The sequence below is a fragment of the Nicotiana tomentosiformis genome, chromosome 6 (assembly GCF_000390325.3).
Source record: "Nicotiana tomentosiformis chromosome 6, ASM39032v3, whole genome shotgun sequence".
NCBI classification, from domain to species: Eukaryota; Viridiplantae; Streptophyta; class Magnoliopsida; order Solanales; family Solanaceae; genus Nicotiana; species Nicotiana tomentosiformis.
Window position 1 is genome coordinate 131,821,824 of NC_090817.1, and position 26,400 is coordinate 131,848,223.

Genomic DNA, 26,400 nt, shown 5'->3' on the forward strand with positions numbered 1-26,400 from the left:
AATTAATAATAAAAGGATTCTTATACCATATATAAAATCAGATATTTTAGTATGATTTATTTCCATATACGACCAACTAAACATTATATTATCTAAGTACGATATTATTTTGAGATTAATCACTCCAAAAGGACCCTTTAATACGAAGAGTCCAAAGTCAACAAATTAAAAGGGAGAAAATAAAAATATCTTTTAGCAAAAGACAACTCGACACAAATAAGGAAGACAAAAGACAGGAGGGGTAGAGTTGGAAGAGGCGGTAAGGGAGTGAGAAGAAAAACAGTTCAAAAAACAAATATTAATATTGATAAATCGGGCAAACAAATATTTTATACGTAAATATTACTACAATATTTAGATATAATATGTTCAAACAATTAAGAAAATATTTTTTTATGATTAATATTTGAATTGAGTGCAATTAGTTTAAGTTTGAAAGCATAACTTAATTTTTAAAAATGCGGTTCAATTTAGAAAATAGAATGATAAATATTATTTGAATTTGAGAAGAGAATTTTTTTTAAATTTTTATCTGTATTATATTAGAATGAGAGTGTTAAAAATATATATTAAATTCAAACATTGTAATAATATTAGGTATTGAATAATATAATATCAAAAATAAAGAATAAATTGAGGAAAAATAAAATTTCAGATTTTTTATCATAGAAAAAAAGGGTAAAACTTATTTAAATTTGATATGAGAAAGTTTTTTATATTATGATAAGAAAAGTCATAATATGGATAAGTCCACGTAACTCAAGTCTAATAGATAAAATCAAAAAACTAAAAATATAAAATAATAAAAATAAATTAGAGATAATGTGAGGATATTTATAAATCATAAGTTTAGAAAATAAAATAAAGAAAATATATAATACTTAAAAATATTATTAAAATATAAATAATTTAAATTTTCGATCAATATTTTTAAAACGAAATAAATATTATTTTATGATTAAAAAATTAAATATTTATCTATATTATGTTAAAGAATAGTAGTTGATAATGATATTAAATAACGTTACAAGTTAATGAAAAGCCAAGACTATATATTAGATTAAAAAATAGCAAAATTATGTTAAATTATTAAAAATTTACTATTAGAAATGAAAGGGAAAGTCTATTTGAATTTGAGATTAGAAAGTTCTTAAAACTATGATGATAATGCTCAAACAATGGATAATATCACAAAATTGAAGTCTTATTAATGAAAATAATAAAAAGAATAAAATTTTAAAAATACAAAATAAATTTCTAATATAGGTAATTTTACTAATAAAAATTAAAAATTAAATTTGTATCTTAAAACTAAAAAAGAAAGAAAATTTATGTAAAGAAATAAAATGACAGTGAAAATATTTCTACAACATTTAAATATAATGCATTCAAACAATTAAAAAAATATTTTTCTATGATTAATATCTGAATTGAGTACAATTAGTTTAAGTTTGCAAGTATAGCATAATATTTTTGAAAATACGGTCCAATTTGAAAAATAGAATGATAAGAATTATTTGAATTTGAGATGATATTTTTTTTATTTCATAATTTTTTTATTTTTAAAAATATTACGTAAAGAAATAAAATGATAGTAAAAATATTACTACAATATTTAGATATAATGTGTTCAAACATTTAAGAAAATATTTTTCTATGACTAAAATAAATTTTTTAAGAATATATAATAAATTTCTAATATAGGTAATTTACTAATGAAAATTAAAAATTAAATTTGTATCTTAAAGCTAAAAAGGAAAGAAAAGTTAACTGCATCTAATACAAAAATAATTATAAGAGAACTCAATACATTTGGAACATAATAATCAAATAACTTATGTATTAATATTTTAGACCAATTCAAAGTTCAATTTAAAATAAAATATAATATTATTTTGATTATAGATAAAATATTAATATAAAAACTAATTAAAATTTATAGTAGGGAAGAAAATGTATAAAAAATAGAGATAGTGGGGATACTTATACTTTAAATTAATTTAAAAATAAATAAATTAAATAATTAAATTATATTTAAAAATATTACTGATAAATTTAAATGATTAAAAAAATTCGAATAAAAGGATACAAGCATAAAAATATACCAAATTTCAAGAATAAAACATTTATATTTATTAAAGACTATTAAAAGGATATTAAGTAAGATATTAATTTAATTATTAAACTAACAAAATATTATATGATAGTATAATAATATTAAATAATAAATAATACAATAACTATAAAGAACAAAAAGAAAAAAGAAGTTGCGTAAAAATAATGTGATGAATAAGACATATTTGACTTTCAAATAAAAACAAAGTGATAGTAAGAATTTTGTTAAAATAATATGATCTAATGTGCTCAAACAAGACAGATCACAACATAACATGTTTAGTATTCTTTAATATTGACAGCGAAACGAAATGCAAGTACTAAAATCAAGGGGTAGGTTGCTGCATATATATAAAAACTAGGTTGTCCACTACGAGATTTGAACAATAATTTCATATCCTGCTTAATAATTGATATCTAATGTTATATAATTTTTATCTGAGAGGTTTATATTTTAAGGTTATTTGCATATGATTCAAACAACCTACATCATAATTTAACATGATTTGTGTCCGCGTATCGCGCGGGTACTAATACTAATATACATAAAAAATATCCCGTATATTCAGCTGTAGCAAGTAAATAAGCAAGTTTATTCAGTTCGATCAACTTAGTTACTTTTACTTTAAAATTATATTTGTACTAGAAAATTCATTAAATATATAAATATAATTCAGTAACTAAGACGAACTATGATTTCTTTTGTAAATTTATAACCCATAAACTTTAGTAGATTACTTACTACTTCCATCATATTAACAATTGTAATTATAAGTATTTACTTGATTACTTTATACTTACATGACTTAATCTTGGTATAAATATTCCTTACGCTATCGCATTATTTTCTATTCACTTGCTAGTTATACTTGAATTATATGGTAATACAAAACATATTTATACGATAAATTAATAATAAAAGAATTCTTATACCATATATAAAATCAGATATGTATTTCCATATACGATCAACTAAACATTATATTATCTAAGTACGATATTATTTTGGGATTAATCACTCCAAAAGGACCCTTTAATACGAAGAGTCTAAAGTCAACAAATTAAAAGGGAGAAAATAAAAATAATTTTTAGCAAAAGACAACTCGACACAAATAAGGAAGACAAAAGACAGGAGGGGTGGAGTTGGAGGAGGGGGTAAGGGGGAGAGAAGAAAAACAGTTCAAAAAACTCCCGGCCGATTAACCAAAAGTCTCCTCTCTGTATATATACTTTTTCAACGGATACCACAGAGAGGAAAAACTTTCTCTGCAAAACGGAGAAGAAAATTCTTTACGTTTTCCTCAAACTTTAATTTTAATTTAATCAATTCTCATAACGGATACCCCATCCGACCCGGAACACCGAGACTCAACATCTTCACTCACCGGCGTTCTCTTCGCCGCCGGCGAGATATGGCCGTTGCGCCGCAGCCGTATCGCGTGGATTTATCTAGAATTTTATTTCGTCTTCGATCTATTATTTCTCGAAGCCCTACCTGAAGAGGAAAAACATTCTCGAATCTCGAACATTCTAGAATATTATTTGACTAATTGGAATTACGATAATGGCCTCAGGAGGGAAAGGAATGTTGGAGAAGGGGAAGAGATGTTTGAAAATTGTATATTTCATGGTGGCGATGTTAGCGTCGCTGTTGGTACTATCGGCGCCACTGCTTGTGGCAATAGGGGATGTATTGGTACCAAGTGTGTTGATTTCGAGCTTCACGTGCATGAAATGTTACAGTTTCAAAGAGCATTTGCGTAGATATGCTTTCAAAAGCTCCTTGACGGACATTCCTCTCGTTTCTGTCATGAGATCTCTTATCATCACCTGTATGTCATTATTTTTTCTGTTTTCTTTTCCATGTTCAACAATATATTCTACTTATTTGTGGTTATCTGATTAAATATTGATATTGAGGATTGTATAGTGGATTCTAATTAGTTTGTGTTCGTGTTGCTGTGTTGTTCTGATTAATGCATACTTCATGTAATTCAAACTGTTGGTTTTAGATTAAAGCTTGCGTTCAATATGCATCTGCTTTTATGTTCAACTTGCTTATGTTTTTGTGTGACCTCGACTATTCCACCGGTACCTGCAACCTCCCACTAACACAGGTACTAGGTAACTCTGCCTACCAAGGCTTAGGTGGGTATTTGTGGATGGATATTACTTGGAGCTTGATGTTGGAGTTTGGCTTTGCATCGTGTGGTTCCCTGATGTAACATCTTAAATTTGGTGCTGAGTATCTAAACCCTTTTCACGATGCCTCTTTGGATGATTTCTTTTTTCCTTTTGATATGGTAAACCTCAGCAACACCCTCCTGCGAACCGACTTCCCTACCTAGGAGTCCAACAGTGGCCTTTCCTGTTTTGATCCAAGGTGACTCGTGGTTGAGGGTCCTTACCACTAGGCTATCTCCCCATTGTCATGTGTTCGGATGACTGAGTTATATTAGTTTCACCTTGGCTTGAGCTTGTTCTTCTGAGGTTTAATGATTTGTCAAGGTTTAGCCTTTTAACTAAAATGGCTAGATGGGGTGATCTGAATTTAAAGTCTTTTGACAACTTTTTTGTGCGTCTATTATCTGGCTACTGTTTGCTACAAGACTAATCCATGTTAGTCTCTGGTGATAGGTGTTTATTCTTTGTGCGACGGCCCTGCACTTTCACATGGACCATACCTTGCAACGGTTACATTCTGTTCCATCATTTCCGTGATTCTTCTTTCTATCAAGGCTTGTGTTTTCTCTGTCAATTCATACCTGGAGATTGAAGCTTCATCTTCTATCTCGAGGCAAAAGCTTCATTTGAAAAAGTCATGGGGGATGCCCGTGTTGTTTCTTTCTTCGGTAGTCTTTGCTCTTGGACATACTGTAATTGCCTACAGAACAAGCTGTCGTGCAAGGAGGAAGCTTTTGTTTCACCGAGTTGACCCAGAAGCTGTAAGCTAATATATGTCCTCTGTTTAGTATCTTTTGCTCTTCTTGGATGTGTTTCCCTCATTTATACTGTGGCCCGATTGGAAAACAATTTTGTAATTTTCATAAAGTGAGCATGCTCTTTTCCTGACTAAGTTATTAGTAATGGTTATATATCGATTTACAATTTAAGTGCATATTATTTTCCTAGGAAATTTGGATCTTAGATATTATTTATGTAGTTTGTTTTCTTGATTTATTTATAACCTTTTCGCAAGAAGATACAGTTTACGGGAACCTATAAGTTTTTGACAATTGGTTTCCTCTATAATTACAGGTCCTTCCTTGCAAAGTTGTTTTCTCTGCATACAGTAAGGTACCACGATCTCCAATTCCTGCGAATAAAACTAGAACTGAGAGTGAAATGAGGAGAAAACTTGCAGGATCAGCTCATGAGGAGGGGGAAATCCCTGCTATATTGCTTGCTGATGTTGACAGTTCATTCATTTCTTGTCTTGGGCTCTCTCTTCATTACAAACTTTGCTTGCCTGGCTCACCTTACCGTTTATCCTCCACAACTTCTTCTGCTAGTCCGTTGCATGTTTTGTCAAAAAGTGATTATCGTATTAGGAGGAGCTACAGTAGTCAATTTCATACCAACTCTCTCTATGTACCTCTTTTAGATGTGTCTCCAACTTCCCCAGTCCTGTCTGGAGAAATCCCTAGTTTCAGCCTAGATGAAACTGGTGATGAAGATGAAATTGGTAAGTTGGGGTCTTCACCCCCAATACGAGATGTAGAAGGAAATAATCAGTTTGGAATTGTTCTAGTTCATGGTTTTGGAGGTGGGGTTTTCTCTTGGAGAAATGTGATGGGTGAGCTAGCTCAACAGGTAGGTTGTGCAGTCACTGCCTTTGACAGGCCAGGATGGGGATTGACATCTAGGCCACGTCAGAGAGACTGGGAGGAAAATCAATTGCCTAATCCGTACAGGATCGATAGTCAGGTATTCTCATGCTTTTGATTGTATGTTCTAATGAAGCTTCTTGTCAAATTTAGCATGAAAACCACAAAACAGAGATGAAAGCAAGAATGTTAAGTAGCAAGAGCCAGAAAGTGAGAAATTTTCTGGGTTTCTTGATTTGAACTGTCCTGATTTTTACTTTTCAGGTTGACCTGCTCCTCTCTTTCTGTTCGGATATGGGTTTTACTTCAGTTATACTTGTTGGTCATGACGATGGTGGATTGCTTGCTCTGAAGGCTGCACAAAGAGTTCAGTCATCCGCAAATTCGATTAATGTGAGTTGAGTTCTTTTTTTATATGTGAATTAATGTGAGTGACTTGCGATCGTGCTTTCTTCTTGGCATGTACCTTTATGTACATTACTGTTATCAGAACCGCATGAACTGAAAACTTTATGAAGCCATATTCAATAATAAGAAAATGTCAGCCCCGATTTTTTCTCGAGCAATTTCAGTTCCCGTAGTGAGTTGCACACCTATATATTGTGCTATTCTATTAGACAAAGCACTCTAGAATCAGTTTTAAATTCAAATTGCTGGTAAATGATGTTCACCTCCTTTGCGTGTTGTTCCTGAGTGATATTTATCTTCTTGATTATTTTTTGCCTTCTAGGTCCATATCAAGGGGATTGTATTAATGGGTGTCAGCCTGTCAAGAGAACTGGTTCCAGCCTTTGCAAGGATATTACTGCGTACGTCTCTTGGAAAAAAGCACTTGGTGCGTCCACTATTGCGAACAGAAATTACTCAAGTTGTTAATAGACGTGCATGGTATGATGCCACCAAGTTGACAACGGAAGTTTTGGGCCTATACAAGGTATATAATGTGTTCTAGGTGTTGGTTTATTGATACTGGATTATAACTGCTCTTTCTGGAATAAAAATGACACTGTCGGGAATGGTTTTAATGCGCTCCATTTAGATTCTCCCCAGTTGGACAGTTTGAATTTCAAACTTGTGAACTGGACAGGATTCTTTTCTGTGCTACTGTTTTGGATAGATGAATTTTTATTGGGCAAAATAATTGACAAGAAGAAAGAGAAGACATTGAAAGGCGGGGAGACTCACTACTTGGTAGAGTCCGTAAAGCGTCTATGCTTTCTTAACTGGATTCTGTAATATATGTACCTAGAGTTGGAACACCATCAATTTATCTTTAGTTGAAACATTTGTAGCTGGATCAATATCCAGGATAAATTTGTCTCCTCTTGTTTTCTTACTTTGAATACTCAATGTCAAGTCCGTCGGTACATTTTCACTCTAGATATTATTAGATTATGATATGATCATGATATCATCCTTTTTGCTTGTATGTGTAATCAGGCACCATTATGCGTTGAAGGATGGGATGAAGCACTCCATGAGATAGGAAAACATTCATCTGAAACAGTCCTCTCACCAGAAAATGCGGCGCAACTGCTAAAAACAGTTGAAAGTTTACCACTTCTGGTGATTGGAGGTGCTGAAGATTCACTTGTACCTATAAAATCTGTTCAAATAATGGCATCAAAACTTGTAAATTCTGTGAGTTCTCCCTCTCTCATGATGCTTGATCTCTGTAGTACTAGTCTAGTTTATATCATCGTTGGTATAGAGGTAGGGAATGCCTAGTTGTTCTTAGATTTTATGTTTTGTGTTTTATGAATTTACAGGTGTTTCCTTCTCGATTTAAAAACATATGTTTTCCTTTACCTCATACTACCCGTTTTATGCAACATATTGTTTCTGATGGGAAACCTGTTGAATTAATTTCAAAAGCTGAAATCTTTTCCTCTAGGCATTTTTGGTTTAAAATTTACTCAATTTGATAACATTTTGTACTGTAATTGATAAAATTTACTCACTGGGCATGTTGTTGTTGTTGTTGATGACATTTTGAACTGTGTGGGCTGAAAACTGAACTATTAAAATGTTATTTTAGTATATCATTCTTGGTGATAAAAAGCTTGTTTAGTTCTCTGTGGTAATTGAATAGTGATTTTCTTATCTTTGTTGTATTGGTTTCCATTATAGAAGCCCAATTCTTTTGGATAGATCAGTAAGTTATTATCTCCATCCTAATTAATTAGTAATTGTTTTTTAATAACAAAAAAAGAGCTTAATATCAAAAGCTTTCATTAGTATGAGAATCTTGCCTCTTGTCCTTATGATGGGATTCCGGAGTTGATTCTTAAATATGAAAATTAGGAAAATCTCTGGGAAACAATATTATAACACTATGTAGAAGGAAGTAAAAGAATCATGGATTGAGTTTTTGACTCTAAGCAATAAAAATTGTTGCTTTAAAGCCATAGTACAACTATTGATGCACAGAGCAATAAATTAGACTAGTTAACAACTTTTGTGAATGTTTATCTCTTAAAGATGGTTTCTGAGATTCCATTTTGTTAAAGTAAAAGAACTTTTTGGTTCTAATGACAAAATAAAAGGTGGAAGACACATATTGACATACTACGGAAAAAATGTTTTGAAAATCTAAAGGTTTTGGACGGTTCAGCTGCCATAGCACAAGAAGACACAGATGAGTTTTAAAAGGATTGTATTTGAAACATCCTTCATATAAAGAATGTACATTTACTAGCTCTCCACATGGAATCCCTACTGGTCATCTCAGGCAAATAAAAGAAAAGGAAACTACTTTTCAGATTTTCTGTACACAAATGGCACACTGTTCGGAAAGTGAAAAAGAATCATTTGTATTCTAGCTTTATTACTTGTCGCGTTATGTCTCAAATGCATATGTTTAACATTGCAGTTTTGCCACGTGTATACTTGCGTTACTACTTTAAGTTTAATGTTTTGGTGCATGTTACAACGAAGTATTCAAACTTACAACCTTTGGAATAGAAACTAAATTGATTCTGCTCAACCCCTTTTTCCCTATTTTGGAGTCAGAAAGAATTTTTAATTGAAAGTGCAAGTTCTGGAAAAAATACATATTTTATGCTGTTCATGTGCATTAACTGCAAAATTTGAAGCTTATTTCTGCAAATCTGACAACGATCTCAACTTACAGAGACTGGTCGCCATATCTGGCTGTGGACATCTTCCACATGAGGAATGTCCCAAAGCATTGCTAGCAGCCATGTCGCCATTCATCAATAGAATTTTAGTGGAACCACAACTGCAACATTAATAGGGTGCTCTATGTCAAGTTGCAAGTATTTATTCAACTGAGCTTTTTCCCAATTTTACATATATCTTTTGTAAGTTTTCTTTTCTAAATTTACTCAAAAGGTAGAGTCCAAGTCCATCTCTCCTTTTGGTAGCTTTGATTGTGAATTTGCAGCTTGAGTGTTAGAGCAGTTTCAATTGTATCTTTTTTCCTCCCTCCTTTCTTCTTATTTTTGTTTTGCAGATTCTTATGCCCGGTTTTGGTTTCTGTTGTTCACCACATAAAGAGTTGAGATAACATCTGTGTACAATTATTTTTTTCATCGGAACAGTGTAGCAGATTTCCTGCTACAATCTCTCTCTCTCTCTCTCTCTCTCTCTCTCTCTCTCTCTCTCTCGTGAAAACCCTGAGGAACTGAATGGGTTGACTATAAGAATGTCAATTCTTTTTTGTCTCACTTATTTCTGTTTGTACGGGCTTGTCTTGGATAATATGCACTGATATATTTAGTTGTAAACAATAAACTAATAGGGCGTTCTGCTATTTTGGTTAATCATATTGTAAACATCAACTCCATATGATTATGGCCTTTGCTTGATTTCTGAAGTTATCTTGAGAATATTTCATTTATAAGGTCCTTTTGAGTATAGGAGTTGAGGATTCTCAATTCATAGCAACTAACCTTCTACTGCCTTTTGACAATAGATAGGGAGAATGTTTATGAAACTTTGGTAATTAAGTGACTGATTCTTAAATCACAAGGAGGTTAGTTTTACAAATCAAAACTTGGAGAGAGCTAGGTCTCTGAAATTATCCCTAAGAAAATTGCAACTTATAATATTTTTCACTATATTTCTGGATATATCTCAAATTTGATTTAAAAAGAAAAAAGATTTAGTTTGGTTTGATCGGACTCTTATAACTAGTGAAATTTACTCTCAATTAAGTGGGAAAGTGCTGAACAAATTGGGGATAGTAAATCTGCTCGTGTCACAGAACGCTTGTTTTAACTCGAAATTGGTATTGAAATCCAAATAATTTTCCACAATAGTTGAGTTTACCACCAAAATGCATAAATGTGTGAATTTCATTCAGCATTACTATTTGACTATTTGTTTTAGTCTACTTACTAAGACTAATCTAAGATGTGTGATCTGTTAGTCTGAACAATATCATGTGTTGTAGAGACCACCCGTAAACATGTTTCTGAGAATTTGAGTCTAATCTTTTTTTTTGAATTTTCCTTCCAATTACTTGGAGACGACTTATTAATTCAGAAATATAAATAATTAAGGACCCATTAATTAAGTAGTACGAGCGGCAAAATCCTCCTAGGTAGGTTTCTTTTTCTTTTACCTTTTTTTTTTTAATTTAAAAAATGTGCTGTACGTTTGAACTTGGAATGAATATACAAATTAGGACATCGCACTCGCCTTTTTTTCTTCTTTTGAAAAAGAAACCAATCTTTTTATTAAAGAAATTCAAAGGAGTGCGCAAGTCCTAACAAAATTCATATACTCCTGAGAATTGGAAGAAAGTATGAAACTCATTTCTTCTAACTTTCTATGGGTCTGGAAAATATAAAAAGAAAATAAAGAACAGATGGTTGAGATTTGAGCTCCCCAATTAACGAAATGAAGGAACACATACTATGCTGAACCAAAAAGGTTACTATTTCATTTGATTATTCGAAATTTATAGGTACATGTAAAATGCGACAAAGTAACAATTAATACATAATTTCAACTCTCTTGCTTCTGTAAGAGAAGCAAAAGTAACACATCAACTATTGTATTACAACGAATAACATCTCAATGTTCCGTCATATGCATAAAACTTAAACTTAATCAATAATTATCAAGCTCAATTAATTAAAAAACCTATGGATGACGGGGATTGCGAACTCCAACCAATCTCACATCATCAACCACAGGACCACACAAAGAGCCAGAGTTGTCACTCTTCATATGATAATATGTGCTCAAAAACCTCACTCTCGTACGTGGAGAAATTGCTGTGAACCTAAGCCTAGCCCTTTTAAATCCACCTTTGCCTTTGGATTCATAAGGGAATTGCATAGTAATTTTCCCAGCAAATGCCTCTACAAGCATAGATCCTTCACAAGAATTACTAGCATCTCCAATTGAGAAAATAAGATCATATACTTTTCCAGGTCTAGTCCTCACTACTTGTGCTATGGCACTCTCTCTTCCGGCCACGAGCTCGACGGCGCGCTTGCCCTCGGGCACGGTGAAGTGTTCAGCGTCAATGTATTTTACTGCTTTAAGAGATTCAATCATCCATCCGAGCAATGGAGAATGATCATCTTCAATGTTGGGTGGAATTAGAACGCCCCATGTTGTGTTAGGAAAGATATATGGACCCTCCTCAAAGTTTCCATTTTTCAACATGTTGCCTGTATCCATTTGTATATCATCAATATGTTAGTAATATGACATATGTAATTTCACAAGTGGAGTCTCGGGAGAATAGTGTGTATGCAGACCTTATCATTACCCTTGTGAAGATAGAAAAATTGTTTCCGATATCATAGTGAAAGTATAACTTCCATTTTCTATTTTTAGAATTAAGACTATTAGATATCATCATACTAATAGTAAATATAAACATATATATTGTCACGTCACGTACTCCTTGAATTTTTAAATTATATAACACTGAAAGAGTAAAAGAAGTTTACATTATCAATGTAATTTAACTGAATATAGCAATTAATTAGTAGGTTATTATTATGTTTTCTGGATTACTATACCAGACTTGTTGGGCAAAGTTATTGTTTGATATTTTAGGTCAACTTAATGTAAATTATAGATCTATACATAATCAATACACAACTTAAATCAGAGTAAACTAGTGATTTGCGAAGGATATAATTTATCTTACCTCCACTGATAGTGCGAATGAATTTTTACAGTCAGTGTGCAATTTAACATATGTAGAAAATTATTTCTTTCTTTTTCTGGTTACTAACTCCACTCATGAATCACGATTATCAATATTACCTTTAAAGTGACTTAATGGAGCAAAAAAGATTGTCATATAAATAACTTGTTATAACCGTATACTAATAGGGTAAACAACTATAGATATGATTTTAATCCTTATTTCACGGGACAACCAAGCAGAGTCGAATCCAAAATTTTAGCTACATGGGTTCAACATATACGGAATTTAGCATTAAATTTTTTTTTTTTTTTTTAAAGTGATGTGTTCATATCTACTATTTATTACAAATTCAATAAATTTTTACATAAATTTATACTGCATATATAAAAAGCACTGGATTCAAATGAAGTCGCTGTCCGAAAGCTTCATCCACCCCTGCAGCAAGTTCAAGCCAGAATAAGAGCTAACTAATTGTAGCCTACTTACCTTTTGGTCTTTTGGGTGTTTTCAAAGCCTTAAGAGCAACGAAATCAATGAGTGGGCCACAAGCTGGATCTTTCTCCACTACTGGATTATGAATCACAACATCAATTTCATTGGCCTCAGCCAAGAAACCCCAAGAATACGAATCCCAACCATCAGAACTATACATAGTTTGCATAGGCAGCATTCCCCAATCATTGGGCTCAGAATTAGGCGATACAGAAACGTTGAGTTTCTCTTCTTGAGCACAAGTCCTAGCAAATACAAAAGAAAGGGAATAGAAAACTCCTTTTGTAACTTTTACTTTGGTCTTAATTGAAGCATCTTCCCCTAGCCTAACGGCGTAATCTCCTACCGGCACTGGAAGTAACATGTCACCTTGTGTTTGGCCTGATTTAATATACTCTACGTAACCTGATATTTCCCAGTCAGGAATTGCGTGACGGTCTACCACTTTTGTGCCTTTCATTTGGGATGCTTTTGGACCTAGTTCGAAGTTGCCGTTTGGTAATATTCCTGATCAAATAAACAAGAAAATGAATTATTGTTTACATATATAATGTTAGTCATACTCGCGTTCACGTAGGGTCCGAAAAAGGGCTGCACCTAAGCGGTGTGATGATGTAGACAACCTACCCTAATACAAGCATTAATGGTTGCTTACATGGCTCGAACCCATGATCTATAGGTCACAGGGAGACAACTAAGAATTAAATTAGATACATTGACCGTAATTTCTTATACGATTAGCGACTTTTAGCTTGTGACAGACTTGATCGTGTAAGAAAATTTATACCAGTGTACGTCAAACTAGAGTACTTATTCTCAAAAAGCCTTTAATCTAACTACGAGTGTAGATCTTGCATCAACTCGAGGGATCTAAGTTTACATGGATTTAGCAAAATAATATTTAAGTGAGGAAAAAGAGCATGTTCTGTTGGTATAACCATCATATTCTCTTTAGTTAAAATCACATGAAAAAAGTAAGTGTAGAATGTGTATGTTTCTCTCTCCTTCCCTTATTCATATTTAAAGGTCGTTGTTCATGGTTTGGTTTCATGCGATTTTTAATTAAACAAAAAATCAAATCAACTAAATCGATTTTCCTGATTTCCTACTGCTCATATTACCATTACTCTAGTAAACTAAGACATATATAGTTTGTGGTTCTATTTATTTATATAATTTTTCCTTTTTCTTATCACGATAAGTATGCTCAGATCAAATTTTACCAAATGCTACAGCATGCATGACGAACACAAATTTCAGAAAATGATTTTCTTAATATAAACCATAAGAAGTTTTAATATAAATGCGCATTAAATGAAATATAGAGCACTGATCATAATGATCAGAATTGAAAATTCTCTTGATTGATACATGTACATACCGTAACGGATACTAAAAAAATAAAAACTTACCATCCTTTTGAGATGAACCGATATGTGTGGTGGCACAGAGCAGCACAAAAAATATGGCTGTTTTCTTCATTTTGCAAAGATAGTCAGACTCAAAAGAGAAAGAGAGAGTGAGTGAGGATTTACAAATGATCAACAGGCTTTTATGAATTTCTGCTCGTCAAATTGCCCCTAGGAAACAAGGAAATTGCAGTAACTGCCACTATTTCTCTTTCCTAGTTCATAGTTGATACAGCAAGGAAGCAAAGTGCACGTGCAATCCTCGTGCTGAGGGACAAAGATTTGGAATAAACCTAATTAAATACTAATATGCCTGCGAAATTAATTAGTTCTAGTATCCTCTCCTATATACTTAAATAAGCCTAAGCTACTACATATAGTACTCTCGTGGTCATAATGGGTTCAAGATTTGAAGGCATGGGTGCACTCTTAATGCATGTACATATTTTAAAATTATCTGTGTGTTAGATAATTTTGTGTACGGGTAAAATCGGGAATAAAAGTTATTCCCGATTTTTCGGTAAAGAAACAAGAGGACAGTGCGAGCCGATATGGCCACGGGTAATACCGAGGGCTTCCACTTACCAAAAGTCGGGGAGGACGAATGGTGCCCCGGAACCGAATACGGCCAAGCATTGAGGGGCCGAAATATACGCCCATCACCGGATATTACGGCGCAAATCTCGTCCGGTATCAAATGTATAACAACGTTTACCGGAAGCCAAAGATCTTTACCTTACTATGATTGAAAAAAGGGAGAACTTTTCTTTTATATTTTAAGAACTACTATTGGCACGTATATCAGAGCAATAAAGATAATTTTTGTTCTTCGGCTATTGTTCAAAGTGTTCTCTACACGTCCATTGCAAAGCTAGACTTAATCATCCATTATATTTGGTTTGATAGCTCTGATTTACTTTAATTCAATTATTTATTATTCATAATCCATTCGTGTTAAATTAAATCACATATCATTTAAACTGCATATAAATTCAATTGTTACTCATTTTAAGGGTAAACAAATTTATATACATAAAATAAACAAATTTATATACATAAAATACTGATATACATAAATCGAGTTACAACGAGAACAAAAACACTCTTCATTTACAAGCTAGATCAAAGATTTTGGTGGTCATATTTATAAGCATCTTGCATGTTTTGGTGATTCTATAAATGTCATGACAGCCCGTAATCACGGGTTTGATCAAATTTAATAATTTTGATCTAAATCTTGTATTAATATTAAATATTTTATTTAATATATATAAATAATTTATTTAAAACCCGGCAAATAAATAAAATTGTGATCCAGAACCCATAAATTAAAAATCTTGACTCCACTCCTAACAGCCACCATGTTCCCATATACATGTAACATTTGAATTAAGTTGAATGATTGTAATTGTAATTGTGTGTTTTGCTCTTTTTCTTTGACCAATAAGATATATTTAACCTATGGTTGATCGTCTTCCCTCTGATCAACCTCAAATTTAGGGGTGTACGTGAATCGGGTTGGTTCAGATTTTATCAAAATTAAACCAAACCAATTTTATCGGTTTGGATTAGTTTGTTTTGTCGAATTTTTCGGATTTTTTTATTACATGAATATTATTTCAATCTTGCATTATTAAAGTTATAGATAAAATTTTGATAAGTGAATATATGTTTACTAAAAATTAAAAAAAAATAACAAATATATGATCTATTAAAGTGATCTTATGGGAGAATTCTTTTTAGTAACACATAATAGTTTATTTTCTTAGTCGTGTGCCAATAATTTTTGGTTGATGTACACTTTCAGGGTTAACCAAATTTAATAATTAAATATAAAAATTAATATGATACCTAAATGATGATATGCTTTATGTAATTTTAGATTATTGAAATACCACTTCAAATTCGAAAAACATATAATAAATCTTGACATATGAATATGAAAGAACAAAGAGATGATTGACTTCAATAACACATAATAAGAAAGTGATATAATCTAAATAAAAATGATTGAACTTTATAGTTCTACTAAATATTATATCTCATGAGAGGATCTCAAATATTTCTAGACATTTTTTAAATAAAATTCTATATAAAGTCTTAAAATTATATATAAAAAATTATATATTTATATGTCAGGTTGATTCGAATTTTTTTACTCAATATAAAATCAAATCTAGTCAAATTTTTTAATTGATTTAATTTGATTTTTCTATTTGGTGTAATTTTCCGATTCAGTTTGTACACCCCAACTCAAATTCCTCATGTACAATGAATTAATAGTCAGACAAGGGCTGTAACTGGTCAAGATTTTTGGCCAGCTAGCGGCGATGCACATGTTCTTCTACTAGTAATTAGCTGAGAGTAAAACATTGTCATTTCATCCTGCTAATTTTGCTTCATTCTTTTCACATACAATATTATTATTTATATACTGCCACTGGCTCAAACTATTAGGACAATATGTTGGGAATAAACCCCTACAAAAATAATATTTACGGTAATAAAAGCGGAATAATAACGTAGCATCGAGATATGGTAATTAACAAGAATAAAAGGGTGACAACGATATCAAGATTTTTACGTGGAAAATACTTTTGAATAAGGGAAAAATCACGACCCTGAGAGGAGCAACTGATATCACTATATCAAGGAATTTTTTTTATACTTTGTTGGTCCAAATAAAATACTCAAAAGACCACTACAACACTCAAAAGAAATAACCCTCTTTTGATATTCTCACCTTACTACAATATCGCTCACTCTCTATTTTCCTCACAGACTATTTTCTTATACCTTATCTGTAAAACCTCACTTTTTCTTTCTCTCTTTGTTGGTGTGTATTACAATGAGAGCAAGACACTTATTTATAGTGTTTATGATTGCTTCATTGATGTTATCAATGATATCATGAGTTTGGTAAGAGTCAAATATTTAATGTGAAACAAAAAAAATATTTGTCATAAAATATTCCTTACTGTTCCTTTAGTTGACTTGACAATTCAAAGCCAAAAGAAAGATCTATTCCTTACACATGGGATGGACCCATCACAATATTATTACGTTTTCTTGGCAAATTTACCATACACTGCTACTCTCTCGTGTTTAACAAAAAAAAAATTATATACGATTATATCTTGTAAAAGGTAGTCCAATCAGTTGGACAATTAACTAATATAGGAGTATATAGTTGTACCAATCACAGAGAATACCAATACTAAACTTTAGATGACATACTTATAATTTTATTGCCTTAAATTTTATCTAACACTATATTAAACTAGATTACAAGAGCTTAATAAAAAGGAAAATTATATACTAAGAAAGATGAACAACACTTCTGTATTTTCTCTACTTTTTACTAAGGAGAATTTTAGTTTAAAGAACTTGTTGTCATGACCTGCCATGCCATATAAGTGCCATTTGGAATATATTAATGCCATGTGAAAACTTATACTATATGAAATAGACTAGCACATATGAGAAGGTTCTAGAGAAATATGAAGATTTCTCGTGAAAAACCTTAGAACCCTATGAAATTGCTAAGAAAGTTTTTAGAAGATTCTAGTTATGTTGAATATTCTAAAGAAGAGACTTACTTGTAAATAATAAGGGTCTTGTGCAATAATTATTATTTATTCACTAGCCCCTGTGAAACTAGTACATAAAAGAGGTTATTCATTTGTAACTCATCAATCAAAACAATCAAGTTCTCTCTAATACAAAAGTTTCATTTGATAATTCTCTTGTGTTTTAATATTCCCTTAGTGATCTTGAGTTAAGTATTTTAGGCTGACTTGACATAGCAAAGTTATGATCGAGTTGTGTAAGATCGTAAGTTAGTTGTCAAGTGCTGACTAAGTACATGACATTATAGTTTGATCCAAAAAAAAATAATAATAATTTGAGATTTACAACCGACGAAGCACAAAATGGTAGACTGCCATGGGCACATGGTTTTGGCAGGATAATGTTGGGTTTCGTTCCTTTTACAACCTAGGTGTTGTACGCCTAGTTTTTTTAAGAGAGAATGACATAGTTATCCTCAAGAATTAATATCGATGTTTACAAAAGGAACCTTGAAATCAGACTATTAAAACCAATATAGAAGTTCAAGATCTGGTACTGAAGCATTTCCATGTGCAACTCAGTGCATTTTTTATTTAATTGTCTTAATGTCTTTTCATTCAGTTTTGAGAAGGAAAAAGAAGAGAAGAAAATGAGAACGGTTTTTGCAGCTCGTTTGTGGTCGGCAATAATTCAAATGTTTAATGAGGAGAACATGTGCAATTAGTGAATAGACAAGGAGTAAGGTTTGCAGTCACTGCTGCTATAACAGCAAGCATGTGTACAATCGATTATCCCATTCTTACTAATTAGTATGGTGGGGTGTGTGTGAGATGTAGGTCACCCCTATATAGAGGATGATTTAGGACATGTTAATTCAAATTATATATATATATGTACAAAAGAAAATTAAAATATTTATGGGTAATAAGATGTAATGTAATTCATTCTGAACTTATTGATTCTAAATTTTCAATTCGTCTTTGCATCCGTTGGATCTTCTTCATACGATTTTTTCAGAGATCAAACCATATAAATTTTTGTTCATTCAGATGTATAGGGCGTGATCTCAATGCATTTGATCGAACAAGAGGAAGATTTTCTATGCAAAACAGAAAAGATCGACATATCAACTCCAGTGTATGGCTGATTAGGGAAAGCTCTCTATATAGAGGCGGATCCAGGATCATAACTTGATGGTTTTGACATTTAAAATTTTAGCATTTAAAGTTTTAGCAATAAACTCATTGTACTTTTAAAATTATTAGTTTAAACCTAATAATATATATATACATAAAAAAGTTCCGCTTTGAAAATATACCAGATTCGGATGAACTAAAGGCTACATCCGCCCATGTAACTCTATGTAGGTTGCAGCTAAGCTCCAAAGTAGGGACAGGTAATTATTGGGGCTAAGTCCAAGGTTGCCTCAGTGCATTAATCCCAACAGGTAAGTTAATTTGCCGAGGACTCTCAATAAAATTACTCAACAAAGTTAAAGATTAAGTCTCACTAAGAATAGCTTTTTAGAATCATTAGATCATTATCATCCAGTACAAGTTGAGGTAAATAATTAAAGGAAAGTGGTTCACACGTTGTAAATTATGTAACATTACGTATTTTTAAGAGGTGCTAAACAAGAAGGGGATTTAGGAGAAAAGGTAAAGAACAAATATCTACTCAAGAGGCTACAGAAAAAATGGAAGTGTAGTGGAAGTGGCTGCATCTTTGCTCACACATCATCTAATCAGTAAATTTAGATTCATGGTTAGCTGAACATAAATAAATGTTGAACTTTCTACTGTCAAATGTGTATAAGAAAGTCTCTGAGTTTTAACCTAAAAAGTCCATTTGTGTCCAATACAATAATTTGTTACACCAATGTGCAATGTACTCTTACAACCAATAAATCTATAAACACCCACCCACCGAGAGACAGACACACATGCTATCTTTAGATCTTTGAAGATTGCAATAGGACAATGATCCACTATTATTTTATTGTCATTATTGTAACATTCTGTCATTTTACCAGTCATCGCCCATCGTCTTTAAATACAAATACTTTAAAAGTTCTAAGGTCGTCCATAAATATGGAGACCTAAAGCAAAAATTCAACGAGATACTTTTTTTATTAAAAAAAAAAAAATTCATATATAATTTTATTTAAATTCTGTATTTCTAGTTTTTCATATGCAAAGTTATTAATAATTTTATCTAATTCATTTAATTTCTTTTTAGATATACACGTTCTGGGACTGTATTAAAGTTATAACCTTTTTTGAGTTATGAATTAATAATCGAATCCTTTCTCAATTTATGGTCTAGAGAGTGATTCCCAAAAAGATATTTTTTCTCAATATATGATCAACAATTTAATCCTATTTTTTTACTATAAAAAATTATACTTTCTCATTTAAAACACTAAATATTCTTCTAAAAATAAATTAATATATAACCTATTAGAAAAATTTGGGGTCCCAAAAATTATGAGGCCCAAAGCATCTACTTTAGCAGCCTTACCCTTGGGCCGGCACCGAGGTCATCCAAAACTATTTTTATCCTTACTGTGGCAATTTCTCTACGCAGAAGCGACCACAAGCCAATTCTTAGAAGTTTCACCAGCTCTACTCTTACCAGTTTAAAAAACCATAGATTGAGAAGTGGTCCCGAATAATTTGGAGACGTCTTTATTACATCAATAGACAACTTCAGAAAACTTGAACTTAAAATCGTGACTGAATTTCATAACTCCCTGATTTGTAACTGTATTTTGTTCAGGTTACGTCTTATCTAAATTTATGAGTAAAGCCTTCGCTCAATGAACTGTCAATATTTATCTGGGTATGTGTTTCACTGACCGACTTGTGCTTCTTATCCTACTGTTGTTGTGTCATTCAATTAGTTTGTAAGCGTGGCTACCTAACAATTATATTAGAAAAATGGAACAAATGCATTTGAAACTATTTGAAACTAACCCGGTATTTACATCAAATCATAAAAAGAGAGGCATGTGTTTGCACATAAAATTAATGTGAGTTGATATGATTTTAGTTAAAAACCGGGCAGATAGTTATTCTTTTCATAACTTGACACTATTGGCACTTATTTTGTGAGATAAAAGGTATGATGAGTTCGCACTCGGCATGTGGTACGACATTCTCTTATGTGCTTGAAATTTAAGGTGAAAATCAATAGAGGTTTAACCTCAGCAGTCGGACTGAATTCCATCATGATCTATAGAAGTACTAAAGTTCTGTTAAAAGGCATTGTTGTCTTCGCACTTGGTTTCTGATTTGAATCTAGAAAACAATTATGCGCCGGATATAGCTTGAAAAGAATTTATTCTGGAAAATAATCGTGTTTAGATTTGCTTGTTTTCAGAATTTTTGAGATATTTTATTAAAATCAAAAAGTAAAACTAAGACACCAAAACACTTTTACACATTCAAAATGGTCTAAAATGATGAGGAAACCCGTGTAAACCTGCTATCCTATAGCAACACATATACTAAGTAACTCTACCAACCAAAACTATAACAGATGAAAAAAGTTTACCTAGTGTCGCTTTCACTGAGATTTGAACCTTGGTTCCAAGGTTATCATTCCAGCTCTTCGCCTGTTAGGCCACCCGTTGGGGCACCGAGTAAACATACTTATTTGCTACTAAACATATTTCAAACGTCAGTCCTCTAGTGGCTTACGACAAATAAGAAAGAAAAGGAGCCCATAATTGGCATTCCCACGTCAGGTTCAAATAGAGAGTTCTCATGTGAAACATACAGAGTACCATAAATAGTTGATTAGTTATTTATTTACCCCTCAAAAAGAATACCTGCAGAGAGACAGTTCCAATTGCAGTCTATTGTCTAAACTATGATTTATAACACCGCAAACTCAAATCATTTGGCAAAATGGCAGGAGTAATAGTGTTCTCCAAGCCCTTGCACTCGCTTAGTATGTAGAGAAAGAAATCCTCGAGATTAATTGACAACATCAAGGACCAACTTGCGAGATTTGAGGACAGACCATCTCAAGCGACGGTAGTAAGCTGCTTGGAGAAGTGCAAGTGATAAAACAAATATCCATTTGAAGCCCATCTGTAGGAATAAAAAATGTCAGAGTCTCAGATATCCATTTTATAGTACATCATATGGGGTGATCAACTGACAGTGAGGATCCAACATGGGGTCAACATGCACACAAATCAGCTACTCAGAATGTGATAGTACTTGGTAATAAGTGGGATTTGCTAAGCAAGTTTAATTCTTTCAGGCTTCAGGCGGCATACAAGCACATATAGACACTTTTGGAAGAACTTTAGTACAAAAGGATGCCCGCAAACTAATAGAATTGGGATTAACATAAATGCAGGATAAGGAGAAAGGAGAATTCATTCCAGCTTACCAGCTTTCTCTCTTCCATTTCTGGCTCAGCAGCCCATGACAAGAATGACACGACATCTTTTCCCATCTGTGCAGTGTCAGCACTATTAACTTCCGCAACAATGGTTCAATATATAAAGGAGAAGCAAGGGGGAAAAAGGATATATTACCTGTGCCTCCGTTGCAGGGGTGCCATCCTCATACTCAACGGCACCATCGTTAAGCATTTTAGGCATTGCTATAGCTCCACCAGGGAAGTAAGGATTATAGTGAAGTCCTTCTCGAATCTACAATGAGAGGTGCACAGCAAAATGAGTCTTACCGAAAGGAAGAATTATGACAAATTGGTATCAAAGGACAGTCACAAAGCAGTGTCAACCAACTATATTAGAATGCCACAGTACCCATATCTCCTTGCAACATCTTCAGATGCACTTCATCTTTCTTTTTTTATTATTATTTTAATTTACTGGTTCCTCTACTCTAAACAAAAGAGAAACAGTCACAAAGAAAAGCAGTCTGAGGCAGAAGAATTACCGAGACGCCAGCAGGAGGGTCGCGGTAGCCAGTTAGAAGAGCAAAAACATAGTTTTGACCATTATGACGAGCCTGAAAAGTGGAAGTAAATCAGGCAATGCATATGAAATGTTTGTCAAACTTTAGAAGACAAACAGTACCTTAGTAATTAGACTTAGATCAGGAGGATAGGCTCCTCCATTAGCAAACCTTGCAGCTGCTTCATTTGCGTAAGGCTGAGGGAAACGATCACTCAGCTTCCCAGGGCGGGTAAACATCTCACCTTCGTCATTAGGCCCATCAACCACCTCAATTTCTGCTGCCATAGCCTTGGTCTCTTCCTCAGTGTATGCGACACCAACAAGATCACGATAAGAAATTAGAGACATTGAGTGGCAAGATGCACATACTTGCTGGTAAACCTGGTGACCTCGACGGATACTGTATCAAAAATAGAGGCACACAAGCTAATTGGATTTCCATCTCATTTCAAACTTAGTGTACAAATTAGCTCTGAAAAAACAGAAAATTGATATACATTCTCTATGGTAAGAGACTTAAAAAACAAGGGTACAGAGCAAGAACACCAACTAAACCTACACCAATTCTGATACACGGGAAAATACTGTAAGAAAAAGACTGAATCACCTTTGTCTGTGGACAAATATTTTCATACGGCATATAACAACTACGTGAAAAATTTCAATGACCCAGATATTTACCAATAAAAAGGGAATATAAACTAAGAATCTTTAACAATCATGTAGCAACACTTAAGTACTTACGAAGCATGGTCATAAGAACTGAGAATGCCTTCGTGAGGCCAGGGATAGCTGGGACACTCTAGTCCATGCTCTGCCTCATCAGAATAAGCAATTGTTGCAAAACTAAGGAGCCCAGAGACTCCAGCACCAATGACTGCAAGTGCTCTGAAAGACTTCAAGCCAGCAGATCCAACTCCATCCAGGCCATGCTTCAAAATAAATAATAGAATTGTTTGATCAGCTGTATATTATTCCATGAGCTTTTATAAAGTATCGGATGCAAATGTTAATGGACTTAACAGAACACCACTTGCAACATGAGCAAAGAATTCTTCTGGGAAAGGATAATCAAATGAACATAAGGCTAGCTACTTTGATATATTGTATCCATCTCATGAGCTAGAAGCAAGAGCTTCATCTTTTTGGTGGTGTTATACCATAACACAATCTAAGCCTTTGTCTTGTCCTCCATTTGCCAAAGTAAGCACAACCAACTTCAAACAGTGTATGCAATTGACATCCTTGTAGATGAGCAATTGCTCTCTTCAAAGATAATATTGCTGTCATCCAAGGCATAAAGTATATATTGGCACATAGTCAAAAGCAAATTCAGGTATATGGCAGCAATTCTGGGGCACATCATATTTTTCAATGGTTTTGTGCCAAGAGTTAAATTAGAATAAAGTTTATGAGAGGCTCAATTATATGGCACTCCACCAACAGGCAAACAGCTCCCTCAGGAAAATGCAAATATACTGGAATACCATAGATGCAAAGGGGGGGCTTCCATGAGACCTTCGAGTATCTCCAGCTACGCATCTTTATTCTTCCTCATTGGAATAAAAGAGCATTGTTGGCAAGACAACAACTGTCATCCTCCCCAATTTGTTTGAGACTGAGGCCTCATTGTTGTAGTATTGGAATAAAGAAGCCTAATTGGTAAGACAAGTCGTATTAATACATGGGAGGGAAAATAAAGGCAATGCTAGCCAACTGCCATGCTTGTGATAGAACCACCTAGAAGAAAGGAAGGAACAAAGTTTTGTGTTTCTTGGTGTAGTGTGTCTTCCCATATGCTGCCTACTAGTGCTAGTTGAGTAGGATTGGTCTATAATGCAAAACCTCTAGGCGTAACCTTTAGCTTAATATTAGAATTGAGAATTAAAACATAGCACCTGAGGTTGCATTTATAGAGGATACACGAGCAGAAGGATTTGATTTATTTCCAAACTCCACCTTCAAAGTGCAAGTTTTTAAAATATTCTCGAAACGTGTATTTCTCCCCATACAACTGACAGAAAATGAATACATGTGAAATAGCAAAAATTAAGCTTCTTCTGTTTCATGTGGGGTACTGAACGTATTCAAGATGCTCCAGAGCAGATGCTTCATATTGAAGCTTAAGAAGTGAGCAAGGTGGTCAGTCATAGATTTAGGTAAACTAGCTTGGAAATGCAGTAGCTGTTACAGTGGGGAAGGCTGACTACATAGACCTTGAAAGATATTGGTGACAGGTTCAGTAAAAACCCGTGAAATATGCTTTAGCATCTCAAAGTTTCCTCTAAAATAAGCTATCTTGGGAGGTAGTCCCTCCTGTTCAAAATTTTAGATGGACACTATCGAACAACTCTATTTTAGCACCAGGTCTAAATAGTAAAAAGAAACTGACTGAAGGAAGTTCCTCTGCACAAACTCATTGGATTGTTCGGTATCCTCCTAAATAGGAAATAACACGTCATTTTACAAGGTAAGAAAAGCAGGATCGAAGATATAAGCTACAAATGTACCATGTTGTCACAGCATGGAAAAGATCAACATAAACACTTCTCCTATCTATGGCACGAAGTATTTGGTTCTTGTCAATTGAGAAACATTGACAATTTCACTCTCAACAAACAATATGTTGTACTGTATGTAGCATTAATCAGGTGTAATTGCCTAAACTCAAATACTAATATGGTGGCAGATACAAAGATTGGAGCCAATTCTTCCTTTTTTCTTTTTTTGATGAAAAGGGATTGGAGCAAATTCTATAGCTCCTATGAACCTGCTTCATGTTGAAGCTATTTTGCCGCTTCTTCCATTTCAATTTTCTTTAGCCCTTTTCCATTTCTCAACACCACTAGAAGGAAACGTGGCATTTATATTCACGACTTTCAATTATTCAAACTCTCTTCTTCTTTGATGAAGTAACATTCAAATTCTTTTAACTATTCAATTTTTAAAATTTAATGAGATGTTTTAGTGATAGAACTACTTTTCACCTATTGCGTAATATTCTCTTCCTCTACCACTATTACGATATACAAGTCAAATTAACTTTTTAACTCCATGTCTAGTCAAATCCCGTCAAGTAAAATGGGACAGATAAGAATTTACATATATATCTGATTTTAAGCAAAATAACATGAGACGGCCCAAAGCATCAAATCGTACAAACAGAGTTTCTGGTTCACCATATACACAACAAATTGCTCTTGCAATTTAATTCTGCCCACACTGAAATAACAATACTATAAAAATTGATACCTTAAGTGCATCATTTCCACTGGAAAGCTTCGAGTGGTTCCTTTGGCCAGTTGCTCTCGTAATAAACCGATTGATTCTTCCAAATCCTGCATTAGAAAAGAACAAAATTTCTAATTTCTAATTTTACACAGGAAAACTAGGAAGCGAAAATGATTTCGAAATTTATGCTGAGAATTAAGCTAATACCGTCAAATCCTATTCTTATCTTCTTTCCTAAACCTGTAAAAAAAGTGAAAAGATTTAGCTCATTTTTTCATTGGCATCAGTAAAATCCAAATCGGGATTAGGATTAATAGAAAATATTACTCATGATTCAAAGGGAGAACGTTGTGTAGGTGAGTAGCGGAGGGCAGAAGAATGTTGCGTTTGCGATGAGCGCACTGTGTTGGAGATGATTTTGTTCGTGTGCGCGAGAGAGAAGGGCGTCTAGCTCATAGACTTTGAGAATGAAGGGTCAGAAGTTGATCCAGTCTTCAAGTCGGGTCTCCAACGTTCGGGTTAAAATTCGGGTTTGCTACTGCCTCAGTGCCTGGCCCTGTATTATTTAATTGGAAATTTAGTCAAACTATTACACCCTATTATTATAAACCAAAACAATTTTAAATTATTATTAATTATACCTACTTTTTCTATTTTATAACAAAATAAATATTTATT

At 33.1% G+C, this 26,400-nt stretch overlaps 3 protein-coding genes across 3 annotated transcripts; 1 reads left to right on the top strand and 2 right to left on the bottom strand.

Moving 5' to 3' along the window:
* The first annotated feature begins 3,252 nt into the window (after positions 1-3,252).
* On the top strand, positions 3,253-9,631 carry LOC104087664 (uncharacterized). Its single transcript, XM_009592204.4, has 7 exons — positions 3,253-3,947; positions 4,753-5,060; positions 5,374-6,042; positions 6,207-6,335; positions 6,673-6,876; positions 7,383-7,583; positions 9,076-9,631. Exons 1-7 carry the CDS (start codon positions 3,680-3,682, stop codon positions 9,193-9,195), a joined length of 1,899 nt encoding a protein of 632 aa, XP_009590499.1. The 5' UTR covers positions 3,253-3,679; the 3' UTR covers positions 9,196-9,631.
* Positions 9,632-10,826: 1,195 nt separating this feature from the next.
* LOC104087663 (BIIDXI-like protein At5g11420) lies at positions 10,827-14,309 on the bottom strand. Its single transcript, XM_009592203.4, has 3 exons — positions 13,986-14,309; positions 12,568-13,080; positions 10,827-11,590 (listed from the first exon to the last, which is right to left on the bottom strand). Exons 1-3 carry the CDS (start codon positions 14,053-14,055, stop codon positions 11,055-11,057), a joined length of 1,119 nt encoding a protein of 372 aa, XP_009590498.1. The 5' UTR covers positions 14,056-14,309; the 3' UTR covers positions 10,827-11,054.
* Positions 14,310-21,259: 6,950 nt separating this feature from the next.
* On the bottom strand, positions 21,260-26,191 carry LOC104087662 (cytochrome c1-1, heme protein, mitochondrial). The gene is made up of 9 exons (XM_009592201.4): positions 26,050-26,191; positions 25,930-25,962; positions 25,744-25,829; positions 23,236-23,423; positions 22,612-22,891; positions 22,472-22,543; positions 22,105-22,221; positions 21,957-22,022; positions 21,260-21,649 (listed from the first exon to the last, which is right to left on the bottom strand). Exons 1-9 carry the CDS (start codon positions 26,051-26,053, stop codon positions 21,533-21,535), a joined length of 963 nt encoding a protein of 320 aa, XP_009590496.1. The 5' UTR covers positions 26,054-26,191; the 3' UTR covers positions 21,260-21,532.
* Positions 26,192-26,400: the final 209 nt, after the last annotated feature.

What these genes read in the sequence shown, in the direction of transcription:
- LOC104087664 (XM_009592204.4), top strand. Translation starts at nt 3,680, where the DNA reads ATGGCCTCAGGAGGGAAAGGAATGTTGGAGAAGGGGAAGAGATGTTTG. An exon ending in CGTACAGGATCGATAGTCAG is followed by an intron (nt 6,043 to 6,206) that starts GTATTCTCATGC and finishes TTTACTTTTCAG; the next exon opens with GTTGACCTGCTCCTCTCTTT. An exon ending in CATCAAAACTTGTAAATTCT is followed by an intron (nt 7,584 to 9,075) that starts GTGAGTTCTCCC and finishes CTCAACTTACAG; the next exon opens with AGACTGGTCGCCATATCTGG.
- LOC104087663 (XM_009592203.4), bottom strand. Translation starts at nt 14,055, where the DNA reads ATGAAGAAAACAGCCATATTTTTTGTGCTGCTCTGTGCCACCACACAT. An exon ending in CGGTTCATCTCAAAAGGATG is followed by an intron (nt 13,081 to 13,985) that starts GTAAGTTTTTAT and finishes TTATTTGATCAG; the next exon opens with GAATATTACCAAACGGCAAC. An exon ending in AACACCCAAAAGACCAAAAG is followed by an intron (nt 11,591 to 12,567) that starts GTAAGTAGGCTA and finishes AAATGGATACAG; the next exon opens with GCAACATGTTGAAAAATGGA.
- LOC104087662 (XM_009592201.4), bottom strand. An exon ending in AGTTCTTATGACCATGCTTC is followed by an intron (nt 22,892 to 23,235) that starts GTAAGTACTTAA and finishes TTTTTGATACAG; the next exon opens with TATCCGTCGAGGTCACCAGG. An exon ending in ATCTAAGTCTAATTACTAAG is followed by an intron (nt 22,544 to 22,611) that starts GTACTGTTTGTC and finishes TCCACTTTTCAG; the next exon opens with GCTCGTCATAATGGTCAAAA.